This window comes from Calidris pugnax, unplaced genomic scaffold, assembly GCF_001431845.1.
Source record: "Calidris pugnax isolate Ruff unplaced genomic scaffold, ASM143184v1 scaffold147, whole genome shotgun sequence".
NCBI classification, from domain to species: Eukaryota; Metazoa; Chordata; class Aves; order Charadriiformes; family Scolopacidae; genus Calidris; species Calidris pugnax.
In genome coordinates this window covers 4,771,122-4,799,066 of record NW_015092359.1, presented here as the reverse complement: position 1 = coordinate 4,799,066, position 27,945 = coordinate 4,771,122, and the positions used below count along the sequence as shown (strand labels likewise).

At 46.3% G+C, this 27,945-nt stretch overlaps 1 protein-coding gene across 2 annotated transcripts in view; it reads left to right on the top strand.

Moving 5' to 3' along the window:
• The window catches only part of SLC24A3 (solute carrier family 24 (sodium/potassium/calcium exchanger), member 3), a 163,898-nt gene that overhangs the window by 125,961 nt on the left and 9,992 nt on the right, over window positions 1–27,945 (top strand). For both annotated transcript variants that reach the window (XM_014962393.1, XM_014962392.1), the window contains 9 exons: window positions 4,902–4,976; window positions 10,615–10,640; window positions 12,723–12,776; window positions 14,355–14,500; window positions 17,032–17,192; window positions 17,768–18,044; window positions 19,990–20,156; window positions 21,619–21,733; window positions 22,705–22,817. In XM_014962393.1, the coding sequence (XP_014817879.1) occupies window positions 4,902–4,976; window positions 10,615–10,640; window positions 12,723–12,776; window positions 14,355–14,500; window positions 17,032–17,192; window positions 17,768–18,044; window positions 19,990–20,156; window positions 21,619–21,733; window positions 22,705–22,817 (1,134 nt within the window). The remainder of the gene's footprint in view (window positions 1–4,901; window positions 4,977–10,614; window positions 10,641–12,722; window positions 12,777–14,354; window positions 14,501–17,031; window positions 17,193–17,767; window positions 18,045–19,989; window positions 20,157–21,618; window positions 21,734–22,704; window positions 22,818–27,945) is intronic.

Sequence of the window (27,945 nt, the reverse complement as noted above, 5' to 3'; positions counted from 1 at the left end):
CAATTCAGAGTGAAAAAGGTCCCTGAAGAATGTGGATGCGCTTAGATAACGTTTGACGTGCTTCCCCTGGAAGGTTGAGCCGAGAAAAGATCCAGCAGTGCATACCCCTCTTACTCATCCTTATTTAAGGCAGCAGCCATGTTCTTCGTCACACGCGTCATCTTGGGCCCATAATCATCAAGGGGAGAGCAGGCTAGTAGCAGCCTCTAAAAGAGCTGTCTAGATGGCCTCCGTCGCCAGGTGTCTTCTGGATGGGAAAAGAGCTTCCACACAGATCAGGGGAGAGAAACAGTTTGGAGGAGCAAAAGAGAGAAGGATCAATTTTATAAAGGGTAAATGATGAAGCCCCCAAATGGTGGGGCATGGAGTGTATTGCCACGGAGGCCCTGGGTGCCCTGAGGTGCCAAGAGCAGCAGGTGCCATTGTCTGATTTTCAGTGGTTTTCTCCCTGGTGGCTTATCTCCACATGTGCACTGGATGGAGGAGATTGGGTGTGGTGCATGGGGCCACTACTTCAGGAGTGAAGAACTGCAGAAATCAAACTGGAACTCATGAAGTCTTTATTTCTCTGCTCTCCAGCCCTTCAAAAAGGGAAATAAGCATTCAGAGTACTAAAAGTTTGCAGGGCGAAAGTTTACTACTGAGAAACCAAATACCTAATATGGGTCGTTTTGCCATAGGAAGGATGCTGCAGCGTGCAGGTGAGCATGCACTATCAGTCCCTATCTGTGTCAGACTCGTTGGGGGTCTCTCTCATTTAAGCCTGGACCTAAGGTGATGAGGGGACTAGAACATCTCCCTTACGAGGAGAGGCTGAGGGACTTGGGGCTTTTTAGTCTGGAGAAGAGAAGGCTGAGGGGGGGATCTGATCAATGCTTATAATTAAAGGGTGAGTGTCAGGAGGATGGGGCCCGTCTTTTTTCAGTGGTGCCCAGGGACAGGACAAGAGGAAATGGGCACCAACTTGAACACAAGAAGTTCCACCTAAAGATGAGGAGGAACTTCTTTCTTTTGAGGGTGGCAGAGCCCTGGCAGAGGCTGCCCAGGGAGGTGGTGGAGTCTCCTTCTCTGGAGACATTCAAACCCCACCTGGACACGTTCCTGTGCAACCTGCTCTGGGTGGGGGATTGGACTAGATGATCTCCAGAGGTCCCTTCCAACCCCATATCATTCTGTTATTCTGTAAAGAGCTCTTCCTTTCAGCTCTGGGACTGCCGGATTCAGTCCCAAGTGTAGTAGTCAGGAGAGGGCTAACGGTCCCTTGTCTGGGGTTTGAATTCTCAGTACTGCCTTCGAAGAGAGGAAACACGTAGCCTGACAGTCAGTGGTTTTACAGTTGCCTCCTTATGCTCAGCTCCCAGGGGACCAGCTCTCTGCTGGGTTACAGTACTGCTGATTTAAAACTCAAATTTGATCATGTTTTTACCTAAGCTGATTGCTTCCCTGATTTCCTTTCTGCCTTGGTCTGCGAAACTGTAATTTGAGTGGTTTCCAGTGCATTAAGATTTATGTGGGGTCCTTGGTTGCTGCAAGGCTAGATGGCACGACTTAGGCATTCAAGGTCTTGGCAGTTATAAACCAGAATACACAATTCTTGTCAGCAGCCTGAAAGCAGTGCCATTTCCCTCAGTGCTAATTAGCTCCTTTTACCCTCTGTGCACGGTTACCTTATGTGCAGCTTTCCTGTATCAGATTGTTCTTCCCAGTGATCCAATGGTTCAAAGACTTCAGCTAAATGGCTCACGCCCTAAGGAGAGCTGAGATTTAATTGCTCCACAGTTACTGCATCAGGGAGACCTACCAGGATGTCTGTGAAATGTGAGCAGCCTGTACAAGTCCCAGGCACGAGCACATTCCCTCCAATCCAGTCTGGAATCAATACAAGAGTCCTTGCGATCCCCACAGTATCTTGGTCCAAGACTTTTGTGCACTAAGTCCCTGCTAGATACCTACATTTAAGCATCTGGATCTTAATGTGCTTATTCAGGTGTCTGAGGAAAATTCCCTGGAAAAATATTGCAGGCTCCCTTCGAGGTTATTGTAGAATATCAGCTTGACTCATAGTAAGCAGGACATCTTGCTTTCACAGGGATGCTGTGCTGTATGGTGACACCCTTTACACCCAGGAGACAGTTTATTAGATAGAACCCTTTACACCCAGGAGACAGTTTATTAGATGATAGAGTAACGACAGTTGCCAGCAAGCCTGTTCATATGGGGGTTGTCATTTGATGCAGAAATGTTGTAACTTTTATTATGCAGGGCTTAAGTTTACAGCTATAAAATCCCCGCCAGCATCCGTGCTGAGGAGAGTGCGCAGGACCTTAAGCAGCGTCGTAAAAGCTGAGTGGAATAATGTCAAATTATTTTATAAACTCCCTTACAACGATTGCTCGACCAAAATGAAGGGTCCCGCTATCAGATGTGAGATCTAATTAAGGCTCTCTGAATAGAATTATGAACCCAGCTCCAGGTTTCTACATTTGGAAATTTCCATCATAAAGCATCTCCATTCATCTATCCCTACGTGCATTGAAATGTATTGTCAGCTGGTATAAATCTAATCTGACTCAAGGACTTTAAAGGGCTGCTTTTTTTTTTTTAGATAGGCATTTCTTACATGTCAATGGTTGCATAAAGAGACTTTACACTGGGCATAAATTACATCCACTTAAAAAAGCTGTAGTATTAAGAGGCTGCAGAGATTTTTAAGTACAATGGTCAGTATCTTTTCACTGCATTTGTTTTGCTAGCACTTCTGGAAAATTCCAATATTGTAAGAGTTAATTTGCAGAGAAATCTGGGAAACTGTTTTTGCTAGCACTCTGAAATAGGACTGTTTTTTAGATATCGTATAAATGAAAATGAAGTTACTGGTTGTTTGACTGAATTCAGGCACAAGCATGACTAGATGATGTGGTCAGAAAATTAATTTATACATAGATAAATATATATTCAGGGGCCAGATCCAAGTCAGTGTAAATTAGCCATCTCCCATCTGCCTCCTTGTGGCTTACACCTGTGAAGTGTGTGACTCCCGGTGTTTGAAATGCACTCCAGAAAAGGGAAATAAAGACTTGAGAAGAAGCTTCTAGTGAGGGGACTTCCTAGGGCTGCAAACAATATAATCATACTGAAGACGTTACCATCCTGTGGCTGCTTTTAATCTGCCCTTTTGAATACTGTTAATGAAGTTAAAAGCTAACTTGTTGGCTGGTATTTTTTTACTTCTAAGATCTGAATTGCAGGCTCATTCAGCCTACAATGATGATTCCTCCTCATTTCTGTGGCTTTGGAAGGTGTCATGTGAAATGAACTGCACGGCAGTCCCATTTTATCCTCTGTTGCATATAATTTCCTGGGTTTTGTGCTTAATGCTTTGCTGGAGTGTTGAGTATTTGTCCCAAAACCTGTGCAAATGCGCATGGAGCTGTAGTGATCCCCATCAGTGTGGAGGGTGAAGCCGTGTCCCTGCTGAGGTTCAGGCAAGCAGCCTGCTGGGGATCTGGCTGCTCTTGTGCTGTCAGACTCTTGTTTTGCAGTGTGACTTCTGTTGCCCAAGTTCTCCTCCCCTGAATGAGTCAGCATGGGTCAAGTCGACATTTTTAGCAAGGACAAGCCCATCATCCAGCAGTCTAGAATGCCTGGAAACCCAGTGTAGGAGATGCCAGCAGCCAAGACTTGCAGTGGACATAGGCACGTGGTGGAAGGACGAGGATGGGGAGAACCCACGCTGCTAGGCAGCAGCTGGGGACTGTGAGTGGTGGTGCTCCCCTGCCTCCTGGACCATTGGAATGGGCTGCCCAGGGAGGTGGTGGAGTCACCATCCCTGGAGGTATTTAAGAAACGTGTAGACATGGTTCTTCAGGGCATGCTCTAGTGCCCAAGATTACTGGTTTGTGGTGGGGTGTTGTGTGGGTGGGTGATGGTTTTTTGGTTTGGAGGTTGCTGTTGTGTGTTTAGGTGGTGGGAGCTGGTGTTGTTGTGTGTGTTTGGTTTTTTTGTTTGTTTGTTTTTGTTTGTTTTTGTTTGTTTTTTTTTTTTTGTGGTTGGACTCGATGATCTCTGAGGTCCCTTCCAACCACTACAATTCTGTGATTCTGTGATTGCATACCTTGTGGTCTTGCCCAGCGTTTCCGGCTGGTTTCCTCTCTCAAGGAAGACAGGATTCCCAGGTTGGGGAAAACTAATACAAGAAGCAGATGTGAACTGTGGGGTGGGTGGAAGGAATGGTCACATCCTGCCCCAGAGACTTGATAGGGCTGTTCATCTCCTGTGACCGTTCATTGCTGAGCATGGGCGCTGGCACAGAAGGGTCCTTCTGGTGAAGCTGAGCCCCTTCCCGCCGCTCTGGTGACAGCAGCACTCACAGTCACCTCCGCAGCAGGAGACCCGTGGCAACCTGTGGTTCAGCCACCTCCGGGTGCCACTCACAACCAGACCTGGGAACCAGCTCAGCCTGCAGGGACTGCTGCTGCAGGCTCTGTGCTGCGTGTATGGGAGGCATTTCAGGGAGAAAAGGATATCAGCCTGCTGAAGGCGGGGGAAACTTCTCTGTCATCCATAAATATTTGGGATATGATTCCCCTTTCCATGGCTTTGACAGCAATGGTGTGGTCTGGCATGTCTGCGACTTTGCATGAAAGTCCTCTGCTGCCCGTGACCGTGTATACTTTTTACTTTTCAGATTTGGCCATTCATCCCCCCCATCTCCCTACGGGCTCCCATTTCCCAGCTGCAGAAAGCTAGTGCATTTCCTGGCTTGGGTCCCCTCTTGATGTCCCAGCACATGTGGGGACAGCTTACACGGAACGACGGGCTTAACTTTGGCACACGCTGTCGGCGTGGCAGTCGTGGTGGTGATGGCCAGGCTGACGTCCTCTCTTTGCCTGTTTTTCCAGGTCGTTGCACTGTCGTCGTGGAGTCTCTTGAGAGATTCAATCTACTATACACTGTCTGTTGTTGCACTCATTGTGGTAAGTTTTTGAAGGTTATTTTTCTAGGGGAGCTCACGTGTCTACTGCCACCTGTAAAGGGAACCTGCTAAAAAAATCATAGTCTTGTAGCTAAGATCCTAGCTCCAGGTGTCAACGTGGTTTTCTGCTTGTCTAAGAATGTACTGGTGATCTCCCTGGTTCTGTAGAAAAGCTTGGCCCCAAGGGCAGGAGATCGATGTGTGTCCCGAGAGCCCAGACCAATAGCTGGGGAGAAATGTGTTGCTCCAGTGGAAAGAGCAGAGCTGCAGCCCCACTGCCAGCTCTGGAGCGGGTGTATGGGGCAGTCCTCTCCTGACAGCGACCCCATGGCTTCCTAGAAAAAGTCTAACTGACCTGTAAGGAGGCAGCATTTGTGCCCAGAGGAAGGACATCCTCAACAGCTACAAAGCCATTAGTTTTTCCACACATAATTGGGGCAGGTTTTGTTCAGCGCACGCTTGCAGCAAATCCTCTAATGAAGGCTACAGTTTCAGAAATTCTCAGTGCTGCTCCTGTTCTAGCTTTCATCAAGCTTCGTAAGTACTCCCAATCTCTCAGAATTGGGCTTTACAGTGAAAAAACGTTAGCACAAGGCTTCACATAAAAACACTCCTATCAGTGTAGCATTACCTTTGCAACCAATACCAAATAAAGCCAGGAAATGTAAAGACCGAGTTTCCTGATAACAGTTGATACTTTGCGCTTTTTTTTCCCCCCCCCCCCGGCCTAGTCTAGGACCCTAGATTCCCTAAAAAAGAAGAGTGATTTTTTGAGGTTAACTTCTATATGTAAGAAGGGAACTTTAGAGTCAGAAGACAAACACTTGCATTTCTGATGTTTGCACTTTTATTAGTCACAATTTCAGCAGTGTGTTTTGTTTTGCTTTCATTCTGCACATGCCTGTGTATTGTACATATTCTGGAGGTACAAAGGCCTGTATCTGTCTAATCTCAAACAGAGGGTTTGCATCAACCTGTTTGTACTTTCATTCCCCACACTGCAAGATCAGCCTTTTCTACATAATTATTAGCAATAAGATGCAAAACAAAAAACTTTTTTTTTCTGCTTTGACAGCTTGACAGTAACCTCATACCAAAAAGTGTTCCTAAGCAACAAACTTGGCCACACCCACTAATTGTAATAAATTACATTGCACTAACTTAAAGACATCTCTCTTAGTTTACTCCATGGGAAGCGTGGACGTGGGCAGCTGCCTGGCATTTAGCCTCATGTCATTTGGATTGGGTGTTTCTTTTATTGCATGGTGGCAGACAAGTTAAAAATCTGTTGAATCTGTCATCGGTTTTTAAATTGGTAAAGCAAGGCAGTTTTTTTTCGTGGCTGGTTCATCCTTTTGGTTGTCAGCTGCTTCAAGATGTTGAGAACTATTATGTATTGTAGTGTGTCCAGTGCACCCCTGAAATTCCTAGCTACATATCCTACATAATGAGAAAGTTGTATGGTTCATTAAACAGACATCTCCGTTACCCTGAAGACTTTTCTCCTATATTTCTGTATAAGCTGTTCTTCATAATTGCAGAACTGCAGAAATCTTTTTCTTTTGGAAGAGTAGCCGATAATATCAGGATACTGTTATTTTTTTCCTAAGCCTCGGGTTAGCTTCTCTCCAGTTGTACGCTCACTCTTCTGTTCATCTTACCAGCTGAGAGGTTCAAGGCCCCTCATGCAGCCATAGCAGCAATACTGTGCAGCTCCAGGGGTTAGTGGAGGCTTGAAGGCTGTTGCCAGAACTCTTATTCCCATATTACACATGGCAAATTGTAACTTGGGAGATGTGGAGCGTGTCCCACTTCTCTTCAGTGTTACTCGACAGGCGACCATTGCAAATTGCTTTTAAACACCTGTTAGAGACAAACAGAGAAAGGTAAGAGGAAGGGAAAACATTTTAAATGGTTAAAAATTTAGCTCCCAGCTGATTTACCAACCCTTTTCTATGCCGTATTGCTCTCCAGTTGATGGCAAATGAGGATTTTTCCTTTAAGAGTCAAACACTACTTCAGTTTAAGAAGTTTCTCCTCCCCTTCACTCACCCAGGGACCCTGGCTTCACAGTGGCTTGGATCTTTCCTATCCTTTTAAGGCAGAATTAGATTTAGGCAGCAGCACATTGTTACTCAAATACTGACTCTCCAGTCCTCGATGTCTCTGCTGGGAGACAAGCCGCAGGCTCCATGCAGAGCATAGCATGACCTGTGTGCGGTTCCCCCTTTGTTAGATTTCTGTGCCCCTTAAATTTTAGAAGGCGCTTAAATGCTTTGCCATATAGGGATAATTTGCCATATGAGGGCATTGAGACTTGTCTGCAGCTGAAGTACAGTCATCTGTCTTGAGGGATGGTGTTGCTTTATAAGTTGCACTCCATGGGTGTCTTTGCTGATCATAAATACACCTGAGGGGAAATAAATACATTCCTGCCAATGTTGAGATTCAGCAGGTTCAAAAACCTTGATACTCTGCTGGGTAAATCAATGTGACTTTGTCTGCTTCTGTTTCCACTAGCAAAGTAATTGCAGTGCTTCAGTAATAAATAGCAAAGCAGTATAAACTCACCTGTTTGGTGCTCCAGGCCATTTGATAAGAATGAGCAAACTCTAAATCACAGAGATTAGAAGCGGATAAACCACACTTACCAAATTTAGGTCACCTTGGTTCATCCCTGTAATATTATTTTTTTTAACCTTAATATTACAAAGTTACCTTGTCCTCTTGTAAAGCTTGGCAACACACTTATTTCTCTTGAAAGAAAAAAGATGCCTATGTATCTTAACGTGAAGGGACGTGGCCAGAGTCATTAGTGACAGAAGTGGGATGGGTGCTATTTTTAATCACAAAGGTCAATGCACATGCTTTCATGTCCCATCACACCAACACATTGTGACCTAAAACGGGCCTTGTCAGATTAGATCAGGGTGACTGGGAGCTGTAATTTACAACACACGTATCATTTTTGTGGCCGTATTTTCTTCCAGTACCCAATGTAACTATGCGTGGTGCCGGCTGTCATGCAGGAGCTGAGTTTTACAGGCTATGGAGCTCTGTGCTTTCAGAGGCTCATTCCCTATCCCTCCCTTTCCTCTTGGTGCACTCTCATGGATGTCTTTCCCTAGTGCAAACACAGCTTTTCCACCTCTCTGCACCACGTGGAGCTGAAAGCAGGCGCAGTGCTTTGGAAGGGCCGAGCGGGGAGCGGGCTCCTCACAGAGGCTGACAGGGTGGAGTGGCTGCCCAGCCTGCGGGGCTGCAGGTTGCTGTGTGCGACCCCAGCTCCGACCTCCCAGAGAGGCCCCATGGCCATGAAGGGCTGGCCCTCTCAGGCACAGGCCAGGTGCTCTGAGCAGCCCTCCCAGGCACCCTGTACCTAGGCCTGGTGGCCTGACTGGCCTTCCTGGCCACCCTGCACACAGGGCAGGTGGCCTGGCTGGCGCTCTTGGGCACCCTGCATGCAAGCCAGGTAGCCTGGTTGGCCCTCCTGGGCACCCTGCATGCAGGCCAGGTAGCCTGGTTGGCCCTCCTGGGCACCCTGCACACAGGGCAGGTGGCCTGACTGGCCTTCTTGGGCACCCTGCACACAAGCCAGGTGGCCTGGCTGGCCCTCCTGGGCACCCTGCACGCAGGCCAGGTGGCCTGGCTGGCCCTCCTGGGCACCCTGCATGCAGGCTAGGTGGCCTGAACAGCCTCCTGGGCACCCTGCATGCAGGCCAGGTGGCCTGACTGGCCCTCCTGGGCACCCTGCATGCAGGCCAGGTGGCCTGGCTGGCCTTCTTGGGCACCCTGCGTGCAAGCCAGGTGGCCTGGTTGGCCCTCCTGGGCACCCTGCATGCAGGCCAGGTGGCCTGACTGGCCCTCCTGGGCACCCTGCACACAAGCCAGGTAGCCTGGTTGGCCCTCCTGGGCACCCTGCACGCAGGCCATGTGGCCTGACTGGCCTTCCTGGCCACCCTGCACACAGGGTAGGTGGCCTGACTGGCCTTCTTGGGCACCCTGCATGCAGGCCAGGTGGCCTGACTGGCCTTCCTGGGCACCCTGCGTGCAAGCCAGGTGGCCTGACTGGCCTTCTTGGGCACCCTGCGTGCAAGCCAGGTGGCCTGACTGGCCTTCCTGGGCACCCTGCACACAGGGCAGGTGGCCTGACTGGCCTTCTTGGGCACCCTGCACACAGGGCAGGTGGCCTGGCTGGCCCTCTTGGGCACCCTGCATGCAAGCCAGGTAGCCTGGTTGGCCCTCCTGGGCACCCTGCACGCAGGCCAGGTGGCCTGACTGGCCTTCTTGGGCACCCTGCACACAGGGCAGGTGGCCTGGTTGGCCCTCCTGGGCACCCTGCATGCAGGCCAGGTGGCCTGGCTGGCCCTCCTGGGCACCCTGCGTGCAAGCCAGGTGGCCTGACTGGCCTTCCTGGCCACCCTGCACACAGGGCAGGTGGCCTGACTGGCCTTCCTGGCCACCCTGCACACAGGCCAAGTGGCCTTGCTGGCCCTCCTGGGTACCCTGCACACAGGCCAGGTGGCTTGGTTGGCCCTCCTGGGCACCCTGCATGCAGGCCAAGTGGCCTTGCTGGCCCTCCTGGGCACCTTGCATGCAGGCCAGGTGGCCTGAATAGCCCTTGCACCTTCCTGCTGCAGCAGCCGTGGCAGGTGGGTGATGGCACCACATGTTTGAGCTGTGCTGAGCGTCCCCTGCTCTATGTGTGACAACCAAGGCCAGCAGCAAGAGCAGCCCCCTCCTGGACAGGTGTCCAGGTGGAAGGAGAAGCGGAGGCAGAAGGATGTTGCCAACAAGGGAGGGTGGCAGCCCCTTCTGCTCCCAGCAGGGCTGGTGATGGTGATGGTGGAGCGTGGAGTGAGGAAGGGCACAGCTGTGGAGCACGGCAGCCACCTGCCGGCCATCTCCCAAATTCTGCCTCTCCAGACCCCCCCGAAACCAGGCACGGAAGGGCAAACACCCTTCACCCCTCTGGCATAGGGTTATTTCATCCCCAACATGGTGCATCTTCTAGATGCAGGAAGGGACACATTTCTTTCCCAAGGACACTTGTGCAGCATCGTCATGAAAGCTTCGGCATCCATCTGCAGGTGTGCTAGAACAGCAATCACAGTAGTTAAATTCAGCTAGCGTGGTGATCACATGGATATTAAGGAAATATTTGGCCCCATTTGTAGCCAGCAAAATTTCACAGCAGCTGTAAAGGTGGCTGTAAATCTTCATACTGGTCGTCCAGTTGCCACCCAGAGCGGGTCAGAGGAAGAGGCCGTGTCTCTGGTGAGACCAGCCGTGCAGGTCAGAGGCAGGTACAGCCCCTTCTCTGACTCACTTCTGTTTTCCCTGCCACTGCTTCTGCTTCGCTGATGCAATAGCCCTGGTTACACAAGGATCCTGTGGTATGTGGGAAGGAGTACCTGCCTGCTAGTACTAGTACTACTGGAGTACTAGGTGAGAGGAACTGAGGGTTGAAAAGTTCAAAGGCTGGGCAGGAGGGCAGTGCCAAAACAGACCAGAGCTTAATCCCATTGTCCTGAGCCCTGGGTTGCTCTGCCTTGCTCTGTTGCTTGCTCCAGTGATTGAGTTGTTTTCAGCTGTGATTTCATGTATAACGTGCCTATTTTTAAACCTTTTCTCCGCAGTTTATTTATGACGAAAAAGTTTCCTGGTAAGTATATCCATCCATGAATCCCTTTTCTGTTCGTTTTTTCTGGTTATACTATGAAAGCTGCAATAAGTGGGGTTCATCAGGAGAGGAGGGGAAAGCTAAAAAGTTCCGCAGGACAATTCAGGCAGCAGATTCCTGCTGTGTGAGAAACATGAGCACAAGATGGGCTAGAATAACTCATTTTTCTGAGCCAGAGAGGAAAGCCTAGGAGAGTGTCACTCAGATTGTTTCCTGATAGAGCAACAGCAGTTGGTGCCCTCTGCCCACCCTGCAGCAGCCCAGGGATGGCAGTGTGCTCAGCAGAGGCAGAGACTGCTGTTTGGGTGCCTGTGTGCCAGGAATGTCAGCCTCCTGGGAATAGAAAGAGCTGCCCAAGCAGTCATAAATGTGTTCCAATATTTGGATTTTTAATAATTCAATCATTGCAAAACCAAAAGCTCTTAAGGCAATATTAAAGAGGGAATGACTGGTTTAAAGAAAGAAAGAAAAAAATATATATATATATGTTAATATCCCCATGAATGAGCTTAAATGTACTGCAGTAGGTATGGTAGGCTGGGAGGGCTTCAAACACTTTTTTAAAAGTGTACTTCCAGTTGTTTTGCTTTCATGGTTTTGTTTTCAGCACCTCTCAGGGCTTGTAGAGTGATAGTGGTAGCTTTGATTTCACTCACAGCCAGTATTATTTAGATTACAAGCACTAGGGGGAGTCACGCTTTTTGGATTGCATGTTTTCTTAAACCTGTTCTCACTGGGGGATTTATGTTTCATTTCAGAGAAGGATGTCTGAAACACTGAGTTTTGCAATGGCTTCTTTCTCTTTGTTTTGTTTTGTTTTTTTAACTAAAATTGACTCGAGGCCCAACTGTATTTGGCTGTGCCCTTCAGCTAAAACACATCAATGAGGAAACTGAACGTTGAACTGCCAGAAGCAGGGAACGAGACTTTGATATAGTTAGTGCAATGTCTCAAAATCCTTAAAGAGAAAATGGTCTATGAGTTTTATTATATAGCAGTCTAATAATGGACGATTTCCACAAGGACTAGCAGTTTGCCATAGGGAACTATGCAGAATACAGCATTTTTGGTCAATGAAGAAGTTCTAAAAGTCATAGTCTATTTTGTTTTCATACAAATTTCATTAGTTTGACACAGAAAGTGAGAAAACCTGACAATATCTAATCAGTAGTTTAAACTGCTGCCTGCTGCATTACAGAATCACAGAATGGTATTGGGTTGGAAGGGACCTCTGGAGATCATCTAGTCCAATCCCCTGCCAAAGCAGGTCCAACCAGATCAGGTTGCACAGGAATGTGTCCAGGTGGGGTTTGAATGTCTCCAGAGAAGGAGACTCCACCACCTCCCTGGGCAGCCTCTTCCAGGGCTCTGCCACCCTCAAAGGAAAGAAGTTCCTCCTCATCTTTAGGTGGAACTTCTTGTGGTCAAATTGGTGCCCATTTCCTCTTGTCCTGTCCCTGGGCACCACTGAAAAAAGACCTGCCCCATCCTCTGCACACCCTCCCTTTAAGTATTTATAACCATTCTCAGTGGTTATGCGGCAGCAGGAGCAAACTGCAGACCTGCCCCATCCTCTGCACACCCTCCCTTTAAGTATTTATAACCATTCTCAGTGGTTTGCAGGAGCAAACTAGAGCTGCCCCTTGTTCAGGTCGTCTCAGCATGCTCAATGTGCTTTAGCATGCTCAGAAAGCCCAATGACCTGCTTTACACCCATACAGGCAGAGCAGGACAACTGTTCCCCTCCCTCTGCCCAAGGCCCCACAGGTATTATCCTTAAAGAAGAGTTGGTGTTCCTTGGGTGCATGGTGTTTCCACGAACCATGTGAGTCTAGTCACTCATTCTTAGCTGACAGTTGATTTGGCCAAGTAAAAGCAGAGCAGCAGTCAAGAAAACAAAGGAGGCATCACACACCTCCTTTTCTAGAGATGCGTTAAGACAGCTCAAGAGGGTCAAGCACTTCTGCAAGTTTGTGGTGTGACAGAGGAGGGGAATGGTTGATCTCGGGCAGCTGACTGCCGCCCCTTGCTCTGATCTGTTTTCTGTGTCGCTCTTGTTTGCAGGTGGGAGTCCTTAGTCTTAGTGCTGATGTATGTCATCTACATCGTCATCATGAAGTAAGTCAAACGCGCCCTCGGCTTGTTTAGATTATAGGCTTGTTAAGATTATAAAGCTCCCTGCTCCAGTGGTTGCAAAGAGGTTTCCGGAGGCTGCATAGATCGCTAGAGAGCCTCAGGCTGTGGGCAGAGCTTCCTTTGCATCACCCAGCTTGCGTGCCAGCAGCACCTCCAATAGCAGGGGTTAAAGCACCTTACCCTTTCATGTACTTATCTGTAATTTATCCTGATGAGGCAGGAAGGGGCTGCTTATCCCCACAGTACAGATCCAAGGATGAGACATCTAAAGGTGGATGATGCTTTACAGATTTTACCCTGTGTGAATCGACCAAGGCTAATGCAGCAAGTCTGTGGCAGAGCGGAGAATCAAATCTGTCTCCGAGACCCACCAAAGCAGCCTCTTCTGACTTTTCTTTAGCATCCCTACTTAGAAATAAACACATGGGAGATTCCAGTCTACTTTTTATGGGTGCAAAACTCCACACTAATTTGTTCTTACTTGCTTGGAGACCCATGATAAAACTACAGCACAACCAGCATTGATTTTCTGAGCATCTGAACTGTGTAACTTCTTTCATGCAAGTTCATGCTAGCAAAGCTAGTCTGTTCTGCTGTTTGGTTCCCCTCCTCCTGCCTTGTTTTTAAAAGCCAGTGGAAAGGAAACCCATATTTAAACTGGAACATTCAACAAAACCTACCAGGCTGCCAAGCGCACCAGTGGTCTTGTCTCAACAAGCAAGAGTAAAGATTTGTTTTGAAACAATGAATAGAGTAAATATTGTGAGAGGAATTCTCAGTGAGAACAGCAAAACGGGCTGCATTGAAGGGAACACGAGTCAGAATTCATCTCATTTCTAATAATTAGAAATAATTTTTTTTAACATAGAGAGTAGCTTCACCTTTGCAACAATTAACGGACCAGCAAAACAGCCAGATATTATGTCTGAATATAGAATGGAATTTTTTTATTTTTTTTTTTTTCTGAAAGCAATGCTGTAGTGTGAGCAGATGTTTCAGAGCTGTTTGGATATAGCTGGGGAGGCTGTCAGCCTGGTTAGGGACCTCAGCCAGGTGTTCACAGTGGTCTACCCTTGCCTTTGAGTATCGTGGTGAGATCCTTGGTTCATGTTTGTGTCAGCTCCTGGCTACTCTAAATAAGAAGCAAATATTATGGTTTTTTCCCCCAAAAGATAAAACAGAACTTAGCATATGGTCATGTGTTTCTGTGGAAGATCTTCACAGGTGAAACAGCACTCATGCTCAGGTGTGATTATGTGATAAAAAATAAATTTGGACAATGACAAGTAGTCATTATTTGCTATATAGTGTATTAATTACACATAATGCATTCAAGATTCATGTCTTGTATCTTTCATAGCATTCTGGGTATGAAGAGGTTGCCTTGTATACGATTTAGTTAGAGCTCTGGCATACTGTGGCTAGATTTCCTTAAAACCAGAGGGTTTTCTTCCTTCCCTTAGTCGGATGTCCCAGGATAGGAGTCTAGGAAAGGAAGAGTGTCGAGAAATCCACATAGAACGAGCAAAGGTACAGCTAGAGTTTGTTTCATTTGTGCAGGTACAACTCAACCATACATCACTGCTTTGAAAGGAAGACAAAAAACTCTGCAAATATGGTGAATGGTTTAGCAAATAACACGGAAATGGACGATAACAGCAACTGCGATGCCACAGTGGTATTACTAAAGAAAGGTAACTGTTCCAGTAAGTCACGCTGCTTGCTTGCATCATTCTGAATGTTTACAAGTTTGTCCGCTAGCCCTACGGTGGGGACTGCTTCTGTCTCATCAGCTGTGAAATAGGTGGGGAAGTGGCCCTTTTGTAACCTTCCTGCCAAGCTGGCCATGACTTCGTGATGACCTCAGCCACCGCATCCTTTGCTGCTGGAGGCAGCTCAGCCCTCCTCTGGGTGTTTCTTGCTGCAGGACAAGCGCCTGGCTGAAAGGACTTGCCCAGTCTCAAGCCTGGTTTGCCCAGGGCCTACTTATTTAGACTGTTAAGCCATGCCATTTTAAGTCCTCCTGTGGGCGCTGTTGCTCTGCCCATCTGAAGATGCCCATTTACATCTAGTACCTCCAGTTAAATTTAACTCCATTCCAAAGCAACAAAAAATGAGCAGGCCCTACCTACACTAGCACGCACTTTCCCCTTCGTGAAGGGAGAGTGAGGACTTGGCGTTGGTCTTACTGCAGCATGCTCTTACTGAACGTGCTGTCTTGGACGTCCTCAGCTTTTCTATGTACGTCATCTTTAAGTGGATTTCACTTTGGCTGAAATCTGCTCCTGTTTGACTTGAGTCACAATCACATACAAAAATTACTGTATTTCTTCAGCTTAAAGAAATTCACTCACTCCATAGCTCAGCAGCAGTAGTTCAATGTGAGCATTTGCGAGCATGTGCTAAACTCTATTTACAGAGGATCTTTTTCTTTTTTTATTGTTACAACGGTCAACAAGCACGTGCAGTAACTGCTTGGGATTTATATGCACTTATCCTCAGGAATAACACACCCCCTCAGTCACTGGTTTCACTTGAGAAGGAGCTCTAGCTTGTTTAAAGCAGTCCTGGTCTGTGACCACAAATGGGCTGCCCTTTTTGTTTTGCTGGATTAAAAAAAAAAATAATTAAAAAATAGGTCTCTCTTAAACAGTGATTGAAAGACATAGTCAGTGTACAGTAAACAACTAAACGTGAAATGTGGAGGGGTGTATTTGCTGATACCAAACCCTTTGAGTCTTCCAGAGGCCAGCTATGATGCTACTGCCCTGTTGCTGAGGGAAGGCTTTTCTGAGTGCTCTGCGCTCTGGTTTGGGGAAGCTGCTTTTATGGGAACAACTATCTGTAGCCTGGGGCTCTCAACGCAAAACTGTGCTGGCAAGATGACCACACTCTGTACTAGTAAAGCTAGACTGGTAAAACTCTCAGTAAGCATAAACTCAGGCCTTAGTCATTTAGGTTTACCCGCTGCCCTCAGGGTTGCGCACAAATGAGGCAGTTCTGATTATGGGATTTGGTTTAAATCTCACCAGAACGTGTCTTTCCATGATACTGCTCAACTGCTGGTATTTTTTTGTTGTTGTTGTTGTTTTGGACAGTTGTGGTTACTCAAACTGGCTGAGGAAGGAAGACAAAAGGATTGCTTCATTGTCTTGCAGATTGTTCCTATATTTATTTGGCAATGGGCCACCCGAGGTCCAGACAGGCGAGTGGTGCTGCTGTGCACACCAGCCTGTAGCATGGGGTCACAAACAGCATCCATTGCAACAGATTGCCTCAGGGTTCCAGACACTACCATTTGTTTTCTGAGACTTTTTCTGAACAGAGGACCAAAAAGAATCAAACAGAAGGAGTTCTGTGTTTGGAGCAGTTCCCCCAAAGTGCCATGCAGGAAGTGCCAGCATGGAAAAAGTCACAAGGAGAAGCTGTCTTGGCTGTTTTGATTTTTTGAATATGGATGACCCCACCTATCTGCCCCAATCCATGGAAACCCTCTCATTCACAAAAAGAAAAAAAATGACACTAAGGCCAAAGAGATACTCTTCTGTAAGAGTAACAGTGATGGTAATAAATAGTAATGCCATGAAACATTTGCAACAGTCAACAAACAAGTGCAGAAACTGCTTGGAATTTATATGCACTTATCCTCGGGATTAACTCTACCCACGCAGTCACTGGTTTAACTTGAGAAGGAGTTCTAGCTTGTCTAAAGCAGTCCTGATCTCTGACTACAGATGAGCTGCCCTTTTTGTTTCACTGGACTAAAAAAAAAAAATTAAGACAGGTTTCCCTGCTTCCGAGTCCCAGTCCCAACCGAAGATTCCTCACCCCCACGTATGGTGGGTGATACCAATATCCTTGCTGAAATGCAGATTATAACAGTGGAATTAATGCAGCTTTACTGCAGCACCATTTCTATGTTGGTGGAATAGCTGCTGTGGAAGCAGTGATCTGCCTAACACTGGCCTGTGATGAACTGTGCAGAGCCGATTTAATTCTCTGTAAGGAGCATGAGTGGAGATACCATGTTGGTGATGTATTTCAAGACAGAAGTGTAGGGTGTGTAAAGACAGAAATTAAGGACAGCAACAGCATATTTTGTATGGCAGTAGTTGAAGGAGTGGTTCTTACAAAGGAATTCTGGATCCGACGGGTTTATTCTTCTGAGAGCCACTTAGGGCAGAGAGAAGATACTGCTGGTAGTAGATCTCAATTTTTCTTTGTTCCTTGGCTGCAGGAAATTTCCATCGTAAAGCCTCAGTGATCATGGTGGATGAGCTGCTGTCTGCCTACCCACACCAGCTTTCATTTTCTGAGGCTGGCCTCCGGATCATGATAACTAGCCACTTCCCTCCCAAAACACGTCTCTCCATGGCCAGCCGGATGTTAATCAATGAGGTATGCCTTTTATCTCCCCCCACCTCCCCTTCTCCTCCTGAATTTGCCTTTTCCTGTAGCAGTGTTTGGGTTGAAATGGAACTGTTGTGTTTCTTCCGGATCCCTCATGGCATTTCTCATTTTACTAAATCATCCCTTGCACCGTGTCCCCATGGAGATTTTAGTAGAGAAAGTTTCAAGTTGTTATGTGGTTATATTACCTGTAGCTGTTGCTCACAGGAGGTGTCTGGTGTGTTGATCTGACATGAATATCACTTGCAGTTATTTAATATTATGGTGTTCCACTAAGTCTGCACTTAGTCTGGCCCTAGTCTTGGAGTACTCCTGGAGTCAATGCTACAGCCACCGGTCCTTCTCTTATAAAAGTTTTATAAGTGAAATTTATCTAGTCATCTGTAAACAAGCATCACGTTATACCTGATCAAAATTCATCACTTTTGCTTTTAATGCCAATTTTTTAAAGAACTCTGCACACCTCTCTTTTTCTGTTCCTCCTTTTCTCTTTAAAAAAAAGTTAAATTTAAAAAAAAAAAATAAATCTGTCTTTCAGCAAGAATTTGTGCCTGTATTTACAGAGACAAAGGCTGATCAACAGCAGGACTTATACCAATGGTGAGTCAGAAGTAGCAATCAAAATACCTATCAAGCACGTGGTTGAGAATGGAACAGGCCCCAGCAACTCCGCCGAGCGGGGTGTGAACGGCACACGGCGGGATGAAGACATGGCTGTGGCTGGGAATGAGACAGAGAACGAGAATGAGGATAACGAGAACAATGAAAACGACGAGGAAGAGGAAGAAGATGATGACGATGATGACCACGAAGGGCCATACACACCTTTCGACCTACCCAGTAAGAAGCTCCTGGGTTTGTGTTGTTCCCAGAAAGCAAAACTCAGTTTGGGTATGCCAGAAAGCATCACAGACACGTGTTGAGGTAGAAGTATCTCTGAGAGCTCCCATCAGCCTACACATCACAGTGTAGCTCCTGGTCACAGGTAAAAGATGAGAGGAACTGGGAACTAGCGGGAACATCTCAGGATGGAGACTCCGGGGCTCAAACATGCTTCTGCTGCAGCTCGTGTGTTGGCTCAGCACTGCTGTTGCAGTCAGAAGGGAGAGGCAGCAATCTCCGTGGGGGGGTTCCTCCCCCAAAACCTGGGTCACCCTCTGGAGAGGCCCGTCTCTCTCTGCTGGCTGCGAGGAAGCTGAGGATGGTGGGACCACTGGCAAGGTGCCTGAACGCAGCTCAGATGCATCTGCACCTAGGCCTTACCTTTGCTGGGAAATGAGGTGTGCTTGGCAGTAAGATGTACTGTTAGTGGAGACAAGGCAGTGGTGAGGGACTTGGGTCTTTTTAGTCTGGAGAAGAGAAGGCTGAGGGAGGATCTGATCAATGCTTATAAATACTTAAAGGGAGGGTGTCAAGAGGATGGGGCTGGTCTTTTTTCAGTGGTGGCCAGGGATAGGACAAGAGGAAATGGGCACAAACTTGAACACAAGAAGTTCCACCTAAAGTTAAGGAGGAACTTCTTTCCTTTGAGGGTGGCAGGGCCCTGGAAGAGGCTGCCCAGGGAGGTGGTGGAGTCTCCTTCTCTGGAGACATTCAGACCACGCCTGGACACGTTCCTGTGCAACCTGACCTGGTTGGACCTGCTTTGGCAGGGAGTTGGACTAGATGATGTCCAGAGGTCCCTTCCAACCCCATATTGTTCTGTGATTCCGTGGCATTGATGTGGAGCAACAATAAAGGTCCTGGGTGCCTCTGCTTCCTGCTATTAACTAGGCACAGAAAGTCAGAACAGCTACGTGACTTGTGAAAAACCACGTGTGCCTCAGGTTGCTGAGCACTGCACCTGCAGGACAGAGATCTCCTTTTTGCCAAGTCCCTCCCTCTTACCCAATGAAGGCTGTACTCCTCTAATCTCACGTATCCCTGCCTTACCTTTGACTCACACTTGACACAGCTGGCAACATTTGCTGTGTTGCAGACAAGCCAGAATACTGTAGGGACTGGTCCTGCCCTTTATAGGGGAGTTACGTTTGGGGAACTCACGATCAGATCTCCTCACTCAAACAGCATAGCTGTAGTTCTAGTAAGGAAAAAAACTGAGCCTTGAAGAGAGTAATTTAGATGTCCTGTGCACTATGACACTAGATTCAAAGTATGGGAAAAGTTGGCATGGACCTCTAGAGATCTCTGGTTCAAACCCCTGCTCAGAGCAGGTTGACCAAGGCTGCATCCAGTTGGGTTTTGACTATGGGATGGACATCCCACAGTCTTTTTGAGTGCCCATTCCGGTGTTTGACCACCCTCATGGTGGGGGAAAAAAAAAAAAAAAAAGAAAACACAGAACTTATGTTAGCATCTATTCTGAATCTCCCTTATTGCAAGTTGAGTCCATTGAGTCTCATAATTCCCTTTTGCATTTCTGTGAAGGGCCTGGCTCCATCTTTTCTGTACCCTCCCATTAGGTGGTTGAAGATGGATCAGTTCTCTTTCTAGGACTTGCTTTTTATGTAGTACCTGTAAGAACTTGATCTGGAGAGGGCAGCAAGTGTGCTCTGACCCATTGCTTAAGTCTCAGGGAGGCACTTCATACTTTTTCTCTGTCTCTCTCTGCCCTCCCATCTCTGCCATCACACCATAATATTCTGAACAAGGAATGTCTTTTCATTATCTGAATAGCAATAAGTTGAGGTGTCACTGGCATCTTGCTTGTTAATATTAACAAAATAATAACATTCTGGACTAAAGCAGACTAGAATTGTGATTGTTTCCCTTTTTTGTTTTACAGCTGGCAAGATAGAAATCCTGAAGTGGCTCTTTACATGGCCATTGAGTTTTGTCCTGTACTTCACAGTGCCCAACTGTAACAAACCCCACTTGGAAAAATGGTTCATGGTTACTTTTGCTTCCTCTACCCTCTGGATTGCAGCTTTCTCCTACATGATGGTGTGGATGGTAAGTACCAACTAAAGCAGAAACCACAGCCTGGGAGAGGCAAAAGAAGTGTGTTTTGTCAGCTTAAAGAAACATGTAGAAACATACCTGAATTTTTAAAGGAGAAACCATAAGCCTGCTTCCATTTCTATTAGACCAGTCCACACCGAGAGAAGAAAATTAGGGGCCAGAACTTGATTCAGGGCGGGAATTTCACCCAGATTCTTTAACATGGGAGAAAATTACACTTGCACCAGTTTAACACCTCTTTGTCACACAGGGCAGTGTAAAGAAGCCCTGGTGCTAACTTATTAGGCTGATCTCAATAGCTTTTCCTTTTCTTGAAGCAAGCAAGCTTGAGAGACAGAATTATGAATGGTAACATTTTGAATTCGGCACAAAAACAAGCATGACATTCAGTCAGATTCTTGCACAGCTAGTCAAATTCTAGTCAACAGGAACTTAGTTCTACCTATTCATCCTAAAGGTAGAAGTGGATAAATAAAAAAGAACAAAAGAGCAAAAAGATTCGTGGTCTGTCTCGGGATGGGACCCACAGAGCATGGAGATACCTCGCTAAAGCACTGGCAGCTGCTTCCCTGCTTAGAAGGGGGGGGCAACAAAACAATCTTCACTGCCTTCACAATTCATTCTTGTACTAAATGCAAAAGTGAATGCCAGGCTTTTCCCTAGGAAGTAATCAAAGCAGTTACAGAAGAGGGGGGGTTATTTTGTTTTGTTTTCAATAGCCCATATTACCCTGAAAAAGAAATAGAAAGTTTCTTGCTGCTTTTCATCTGCGAGGATGAGATGTTTTTCAAGAAAAAAAAGTTTTCCGTAGCTGAAATACCAGAGCCCACTGGGTCACTGTGTTGCTTCTAACATATGGTTTGTATTTCTTGAGTATGATGCAGAGAGTTCAGAAAAGCAATTAAATGTGGCTAATAGGAAATAGGTGTCATTAGACAAAGGCATCCAAAACTTTAAAATACTAATCAATTTGAAAAGCATTAGTTTAGCCTAGAGTGCATAGCAAAGGAAAGAGGAAATTAAAGGTATTTCTTCTCTGCCAGTAGGAATTGGTTGCAGTCACTTGTCAATTCGTCTCTGTGTACAGCATTCTCATAGTATAATGAACCATGGGGTTTGTTTAGTGCCTGCTTAGCTAGTATTTGTCTACAATAATATCTGCAAACTTCAGCCAAGATGAGGAGACTGTTACACAGCATACTGGGCCGCCATATAGTGTCTTCCAGATTAGGGTCAGGAAAATTGTGGATGAAAGGTGTGAAGCAGCTAACCAAAGAGGGTACATCATTGCTATCCTCTGCCAGGAGATGAATATGCCCAAAGACCCTGTCACTGCTTCTCTTTAAAGAAAAGTGTGAGTTTGCACTGAGCAACGAACTCTGTCTCACAGCATCTTGCAGGACTCTGATTTTAACTCTTGTAAACAGCTTGACAGTTTATTTGCTCTCCTTAGGTGACAATCATTGGCTACACACTGGGAATTCCAGACGTAATCATGGGCATCACTTTCTTGGCAGCTGGAACCAGTGTGCCGGACTGCATGGCAAGCCTTATCGTAGCAAGGCAAGGTAGGTTCATCACAGAACTGCTATGGAAGTGTTTCCTTGTGTCCTCTTCCTCGCTAGGTAGCACAGATGTGTCCTGAATGTGAAAACATACAGAGCCCTTTTCCTGATGCTGAAATTTAAAACAAGAACAAAGAGGGAAATTCACTATGCTGCTGTCACAAAGCAGCTAACAGGTTCTTAATGACAGTGTGGAACAAGTTTTGGCACTGTTGTCAACTTGAAACCTTCCCCAAAAGTCACAACATTTTTCTTAATTTAAATATCACTGGTATAGAATTACTGAGAACATGGCATAAGGGTCTTTCAGGTCACTTTCCAGCTTTTCTTCACAGTCATAAGGACTGTAAGATACTAGTTTTTAAGGAAAGCTTTTTTTTTTTCCCCCCTTGTGACTCCAGCAATAGATGTTTTAAGGAAAAAAGAAAGTTGTCAGTACTGCTTTGGGGAACAAAACCAGTGGCTCTTCATTGAAACACCAGCTACTGAATAAACTACCTGAAGACTGAGTTGTCAGTACTGCTTTGGGGAACAAAACCGGTGGCTCTTCATTGAAACACCGGCTACTGAATAAACTACTTGAAGACTTAATCTGTCTTAAATCAGTCTTAAATCTGACTTAAATCAGTCCAGTATAGAAGCTCATATGTCATGGTTACAGTAGAGAATCAAAAGCCTCACTGAGCACAGCACAAGAGTGCCGGCAGGTTGCAGCCAGCACAGCCAGTGGCCAGGGTCCCCACAGCAGCAGAGGATTAGTTGAGAGAGGTTCTCAGGTGATCCTAGAAGGTGGATTTGGCCTTGTGTGATGGGGAGGGCAAAAGGGAAAAGGATGGAATGAATGGGATCTCCCTTAACTCTCTGCCTTAATCCATGGAAATTGTTTGCATTATCTCAGATTAATGTATTTCTGTTTAAAAGTTGAAAGGCTTTTCTGAGACATGTTTGATTATACATGATTTCCATTCCTGCAGGTATGGGGGATATGGCTGTGTCCAACTCCATTGGAAGCAATGTTTTTGATATTTTAATTGGCCTAGGCCTCCCGTGGGCTTTGCAGACCCTAGCAGTGAATTATGGATCATACGTAAGTGCTACATTTGTTCATATGATTCTTTTTTTTAATTATTCTTTTTAAGAAAACAGATCTATTTTTTTAAAAAGTCCAAAGTTCTGTGGATTGCATTTGAAGGAGCAAATAGTTTTGCTCTGTGACGATTTGAGAGGAGCAGCAATTAATTGTCAGTGGACATTCCCCACCACTTGGAGGACAAGTACTTCCATTTCCTTCTTGAAGGCAGTCTGTGCTGAAATAAGCTAACTCACTAGAATATACAGTATTTTCACTCACTTGAATATATTCCAATTAAGTAGAATGATCCTATTTTTAATATAAAAGAGGGGATAAACACATAGGTGAAAAGTAAAGGATAGAACAAACCTCTAGAGCTTTTGCTAAGAAAGATTCTTTCGTGACTGAACTGTTAGCACCCTGGAAGATGAAGGAAGTGCTTAAATAACTGGATATTTCAGAGTGTGACCATCATCACGAAACACTGCAGGGCTTTCCTGTTTCAGAAAAACTACCCAACACCAATGAAACCATCCTTTAGTTCCCAAATGACAAAAGAGCCACCCCTCTGCCCCCAAAGGTGTTGCAAGCTCCCTTCTGAGGAGGAAGAGCAGGAGATCCCATGAGGTCTGAGGGGGAAGTCGCGGTTGCTCTTGCTGTTAGAGGGATGACACTCAGACAGCAGGGTAGGGCAGAGGAAAGATGCTTGATTACAGTCACTGAGGGAATGCAAAGCTAAAAGACTAGAGAATCACAGAATTGTTGAGATTGGCAAGTACCTCTGCAAACTGTCTAGTCCCCAGCCCTCTGCTCATCAGCTAGAGCAGGATGCTTGGGTGTAAGTCCAGTTGAGTCTTGAATATCTCCAAGGATATAGACTGTACGGCTGCTCTCAGCAGCCTGTTCCAGTGTTTGACCACTCTCACAGTAAAAAAGCATTCCTATGTTTAAATGGAATTTCTGTATTTAAAATTGTGTGTGTTGCCTCTTGTCCTTTCAATGGATACCATTCAGATAAGTCTGGCTGCACATTCTCTGTCCTCTCCCATCAGGTATTTATACACATCGATAAGATTCCCCCGAATCTTCTCTTCTCCAGGCTGAACAGTCCCAGCTCTTTCAGCCTCCCTTTGTATGTCAGATGCTGCATCCTTAAATCATCCTTGTGGGCCTTCACTGGACTCACTCCAGGAAGTCCATATCTTCCTTGTATTGAGGAACTGGAACGAGTGCTCCAGATGTGTTTCACCAGTGCAGAGTAGAGAAGGATCATCTCTACTTCTACTAGTGCAGCCCAGGATGCTGGTGGTGCTCCATGCCCCAAGGGTGCATTGTGAACGTCTGCTCGGTGTCCACCAGGATCAACAGGTCCTTCTCTGCCAAGCTGCTTTCCAGCTGGTCAGCCCCAGCATGCACTGATACATGCGGTTACTCCTGCCCAGGTGCAGGACTTTTCATTTCTCTTTCTTGATGTTCATGAGTTTCCTGCCTGCAGATGTCTCCAGCCTGTCCAGGTCCCTCTGGATGGCAGCACAACCCTCTGGTGCATCAGCCACCCCTCTCAGTTCTGTATCAGCTGTGAACATGCTGAAGGTGCCCTCTGCCCCATCACCCAGTTCATTAATAAAGACGTTAAGCAGTATTGATCTCTGGGGTAAACCACTACTGACTGGCCTCCAGCTGGACTTTCAGCAGAACAGTTTGGCCAGTTGTCAGTCCACTGCACTGTGCTCTTATTTCATCTGTTCTTCCTCTGTTTGTCTATGAGTATGTTTGAGAAACAGTGTCAAAAGCCTTGCTAAAGTCAACATAAACAACATCTGTTGCTCTCCTCTCATCCAACAAGTCCACCTCATCATAGAAGGCTATCAGGTAGGGTAAACAGGCTTTCCTCTTCATAAATCGATACATCTACTCACCATCTCCTTCTTGTCCTTATATGTTTAGAAGTGGTTCCCAGGATTATTTTCTTCATCACATTCCTAGGGTTCAAGGTCAGGCTGACCAGTTTGTAGTTCCTTGGGTCTTCCCTCTCTTTGAATATAGGAGTGACAAAAGGAAGCAATGCTGTAGGAATAAAACCCCTTTCTTTAATGAGCAGCTTATCTGTAGCTCATCTATATTTTTGCGGAAAAGGATGAAAACAAGTGGCTGAACAGAAGCAGCCAGCTTTCATGGAGGCATAACAATGTCACTACTGTTTTGCACACCCAAGATGTTCATTGTACAGTGTGATCACATGGTTAGAAAAGGCAGCCTTGGAAATAGCCCCACAATTAGCAAAGAGAGTTTCCTCGGTTTTCACTTGCAATTCCTGGATTTCTCTCTAAATCCTTGGATAATTGGACTTCAAAACAAAACAAACCTCCTCCCTCCATCCCCCTCCATTATTAGTAATTAATTATTTAACTATTACTAAGTTGCCAGAAAAGGCTAGAGTTAGCTGGGTCAGGTATAGCATTAAGAGCTGCAAGGTGCTGTTTGTTATTCAGGGAGCCCTGCTGATGCTGCCTGGCAAGGAGGTCAACAGGGGCAGAAGATGTGGAGCTCCTGCTCCCTGAGGTCCTCAAGGCTGAGCCTTGGGCTGCTCACATGAGCACAGGGGTTCACAGGCTCAGGCCAACCTGCTTGTCCACTATACATGACCATGAATCAGAAGCACTAGGTAATTTCTGAGCTAATAGTCACAATTTAGTACTGCTCCTTTGGTATTTGGCAGGATCCAAATTTGTCTTTGTAGCATCTCCTTCAAAAGAACTCCTCAAAGCCATTGTGATGCCCCTGTCTCACATACAGAAGGAAGAAGAGTTTCGTAAAAAACAAAAAGAGCCTGCTTGATCATTATTACTTTTACATAGCCATCCAAAACCCTTATTCCCTCAACATAATGTTTAATATGAAAGGACTGTGGCAAAGTTAAGCTTTTGCTGAAAGTAGAGAGTTGTCATGGTTTTGGCCAGATTGGCCAATATCAGATGACAGATGCTCTCCTCAAACCAGGACAAGAGTAAATGCATTTTAATAAACAAGCTGCTAAGGCAGTAATAGCTTTTGTAGAAGCCAAAAAAACTAGATTGTGAGATTTGAAAGTTAAGCTTTAATGCAGAAGACCCTTCTAGAAGCCCCCTCCAGCCTTATTTTTCTGGAAGTCTAAACACTCAGAAAATGGTATTTCTCTAATATCATACTCTGTAAAATCCCTATGTGTGTCTTGTTCGAGGCTGCCTGACTCAGAACCCCTGGTGGCCGAATTTTTGCTCCCTGTTAATGCTGATATAAAGAGTTCTGGTATGTTGCTCTGAGGAACTGGAGAAGAGGGTCTGCTCCCTTTTTTCTTTCCCTTTGCCTCTGTGCTACGCTCTGTGCGTGCACGTGGCGGTGTGGTCTCCTGTGATTCTTTCTCAGCCACATGCAGTGAAGTGGCTTCACACACTAACCAGCCAAGCAGCTGCTCCCAAACAGAAGATTTGAGGGGTTGCATTCTGAATCTGAAGAGCAGTCTCACTGCTGACGGGCACTTTCAGCTGCTGTAGCACCCTTTGTAGGACCAGCTTGTGTTTGAGCCTTCCCTGAGGGCAGGTCGGTGTTTCAGAGCCCATTTTACAGGTGGTGCATTTTGATTTGAAGTAAGCAGAGACCTTTGGGTGAGATGCAGCCCTCAAGCTTCTGGCTGGTTGTGAGACATCCATATATTGAAAGCATTGTCCTGCAAGGTCCTGGTTACTGCCTAGGTTTGTCAAATGCCTGGCAGCAACCACAAGAAGCCCCATGCAGAATCACGATTTCTGGCTTATTGTTTAAACAAGTTCAGTCTATGAGATAGTGCCTGAGGGGGGAAAATACAGTTTACGATCTAACAGATAAGACAGGAAAAAAGCAAGAGGGGACCTGTCAAAGAGAGACTAATGGGCTTGCTGGAGGTCACACAGTAGGTAAGTGGCAGAACTGGAAGTAGACTGTGAATCTCTTGAAACACATCCTGGTGCTTGGTTGCTAAATCACAGTCATTTTGCTTAAGCACCTCTCCCATTTCTGACTCCTCGTTTCCCAGGCCCATCGTCCATGGATGTTTCAGCTTATTGTTTATTTTATTCTTCCTTTCTCCTACAAGAAAGGAATGGAAAGCCATCTTGCACTTCTCGGGCTGCATCTTGGAAGCATCTGTCACCTCTTTTAGAGAAGGAGGTTCCCCTTCTTCTGTTTTTCTACTTTAAATGAAACATTTTCACGTAGGATGTGGGTATACCGCAAGTGGAGACTGCAGGGCAGTCACAGCCCCAAGAGGGGGGCTGCACCCAGATGGTGGTGTGTAGGAAGCTGGCACACCAGGCAGCACTTTGCAAAGCCACCGTATGCTCCAGGGAACCCATCTCCAATATCACTCACCCTGCCTCGCTTGTGTGGATCTGTTACCATGAACCAGGTCCGTCTCAGTGTGATTTAATCTCTTCCTTCCAGCACTAACTGGAGTCAGTCCAAACCCAAGCCACAGACTGCTCCATCTCTTGCTTCTCCAGGGAAATTTTAGTGTTGGTGCAGAGAAGAAAAGGTCCTTCTCTGCCCTCACCCTTTGCCTTCAACTCAGTTGTCAGTCCCACAGTTCTTGGTTTGCACCAGGCCACTGACACTTTTCCCATCAAAAGGCAGATCTAGTCAATATCAAACAGCTTCCATATCAGGTCCCTTCTGTTTCTACAGTGTCTAGTCTCTAACCCAACTATCGGTTTATTATTTTAAGAGTCCTTGTTATTTCTGGATGCTCATTAATGTCCAGGCACTAACTCTGCCTTCGTCTGTGCTTCCCACTTGCTTCCATCTCCACTACTCAGAGGTCACTTGGCCACCCTCCTGCTGCAGCTCTGGCCTTCTGTTATCAACCATAGCTAACCTAGCATGCCAGCAGGACTTTCGGAGAAAAAGCAGCATTCCTCTGGACCCAGAGAGACCTTCGAAAGAGTTCACTTTCTCATCTCTTCCAGCTCTGAGTCCTGGACACATTGCTGACTCTGTAATCCTGTAAGCATCCTTCCCCAGTGGCCCTGGCAAATCCAGAGTGGAAGGACATTTGCTCCATGTCTTCCATCCAATTGCTTCCCTCTGGAATCTTTTTCTGAATGTCAAGCTGTAAACCAGACATCAGCCA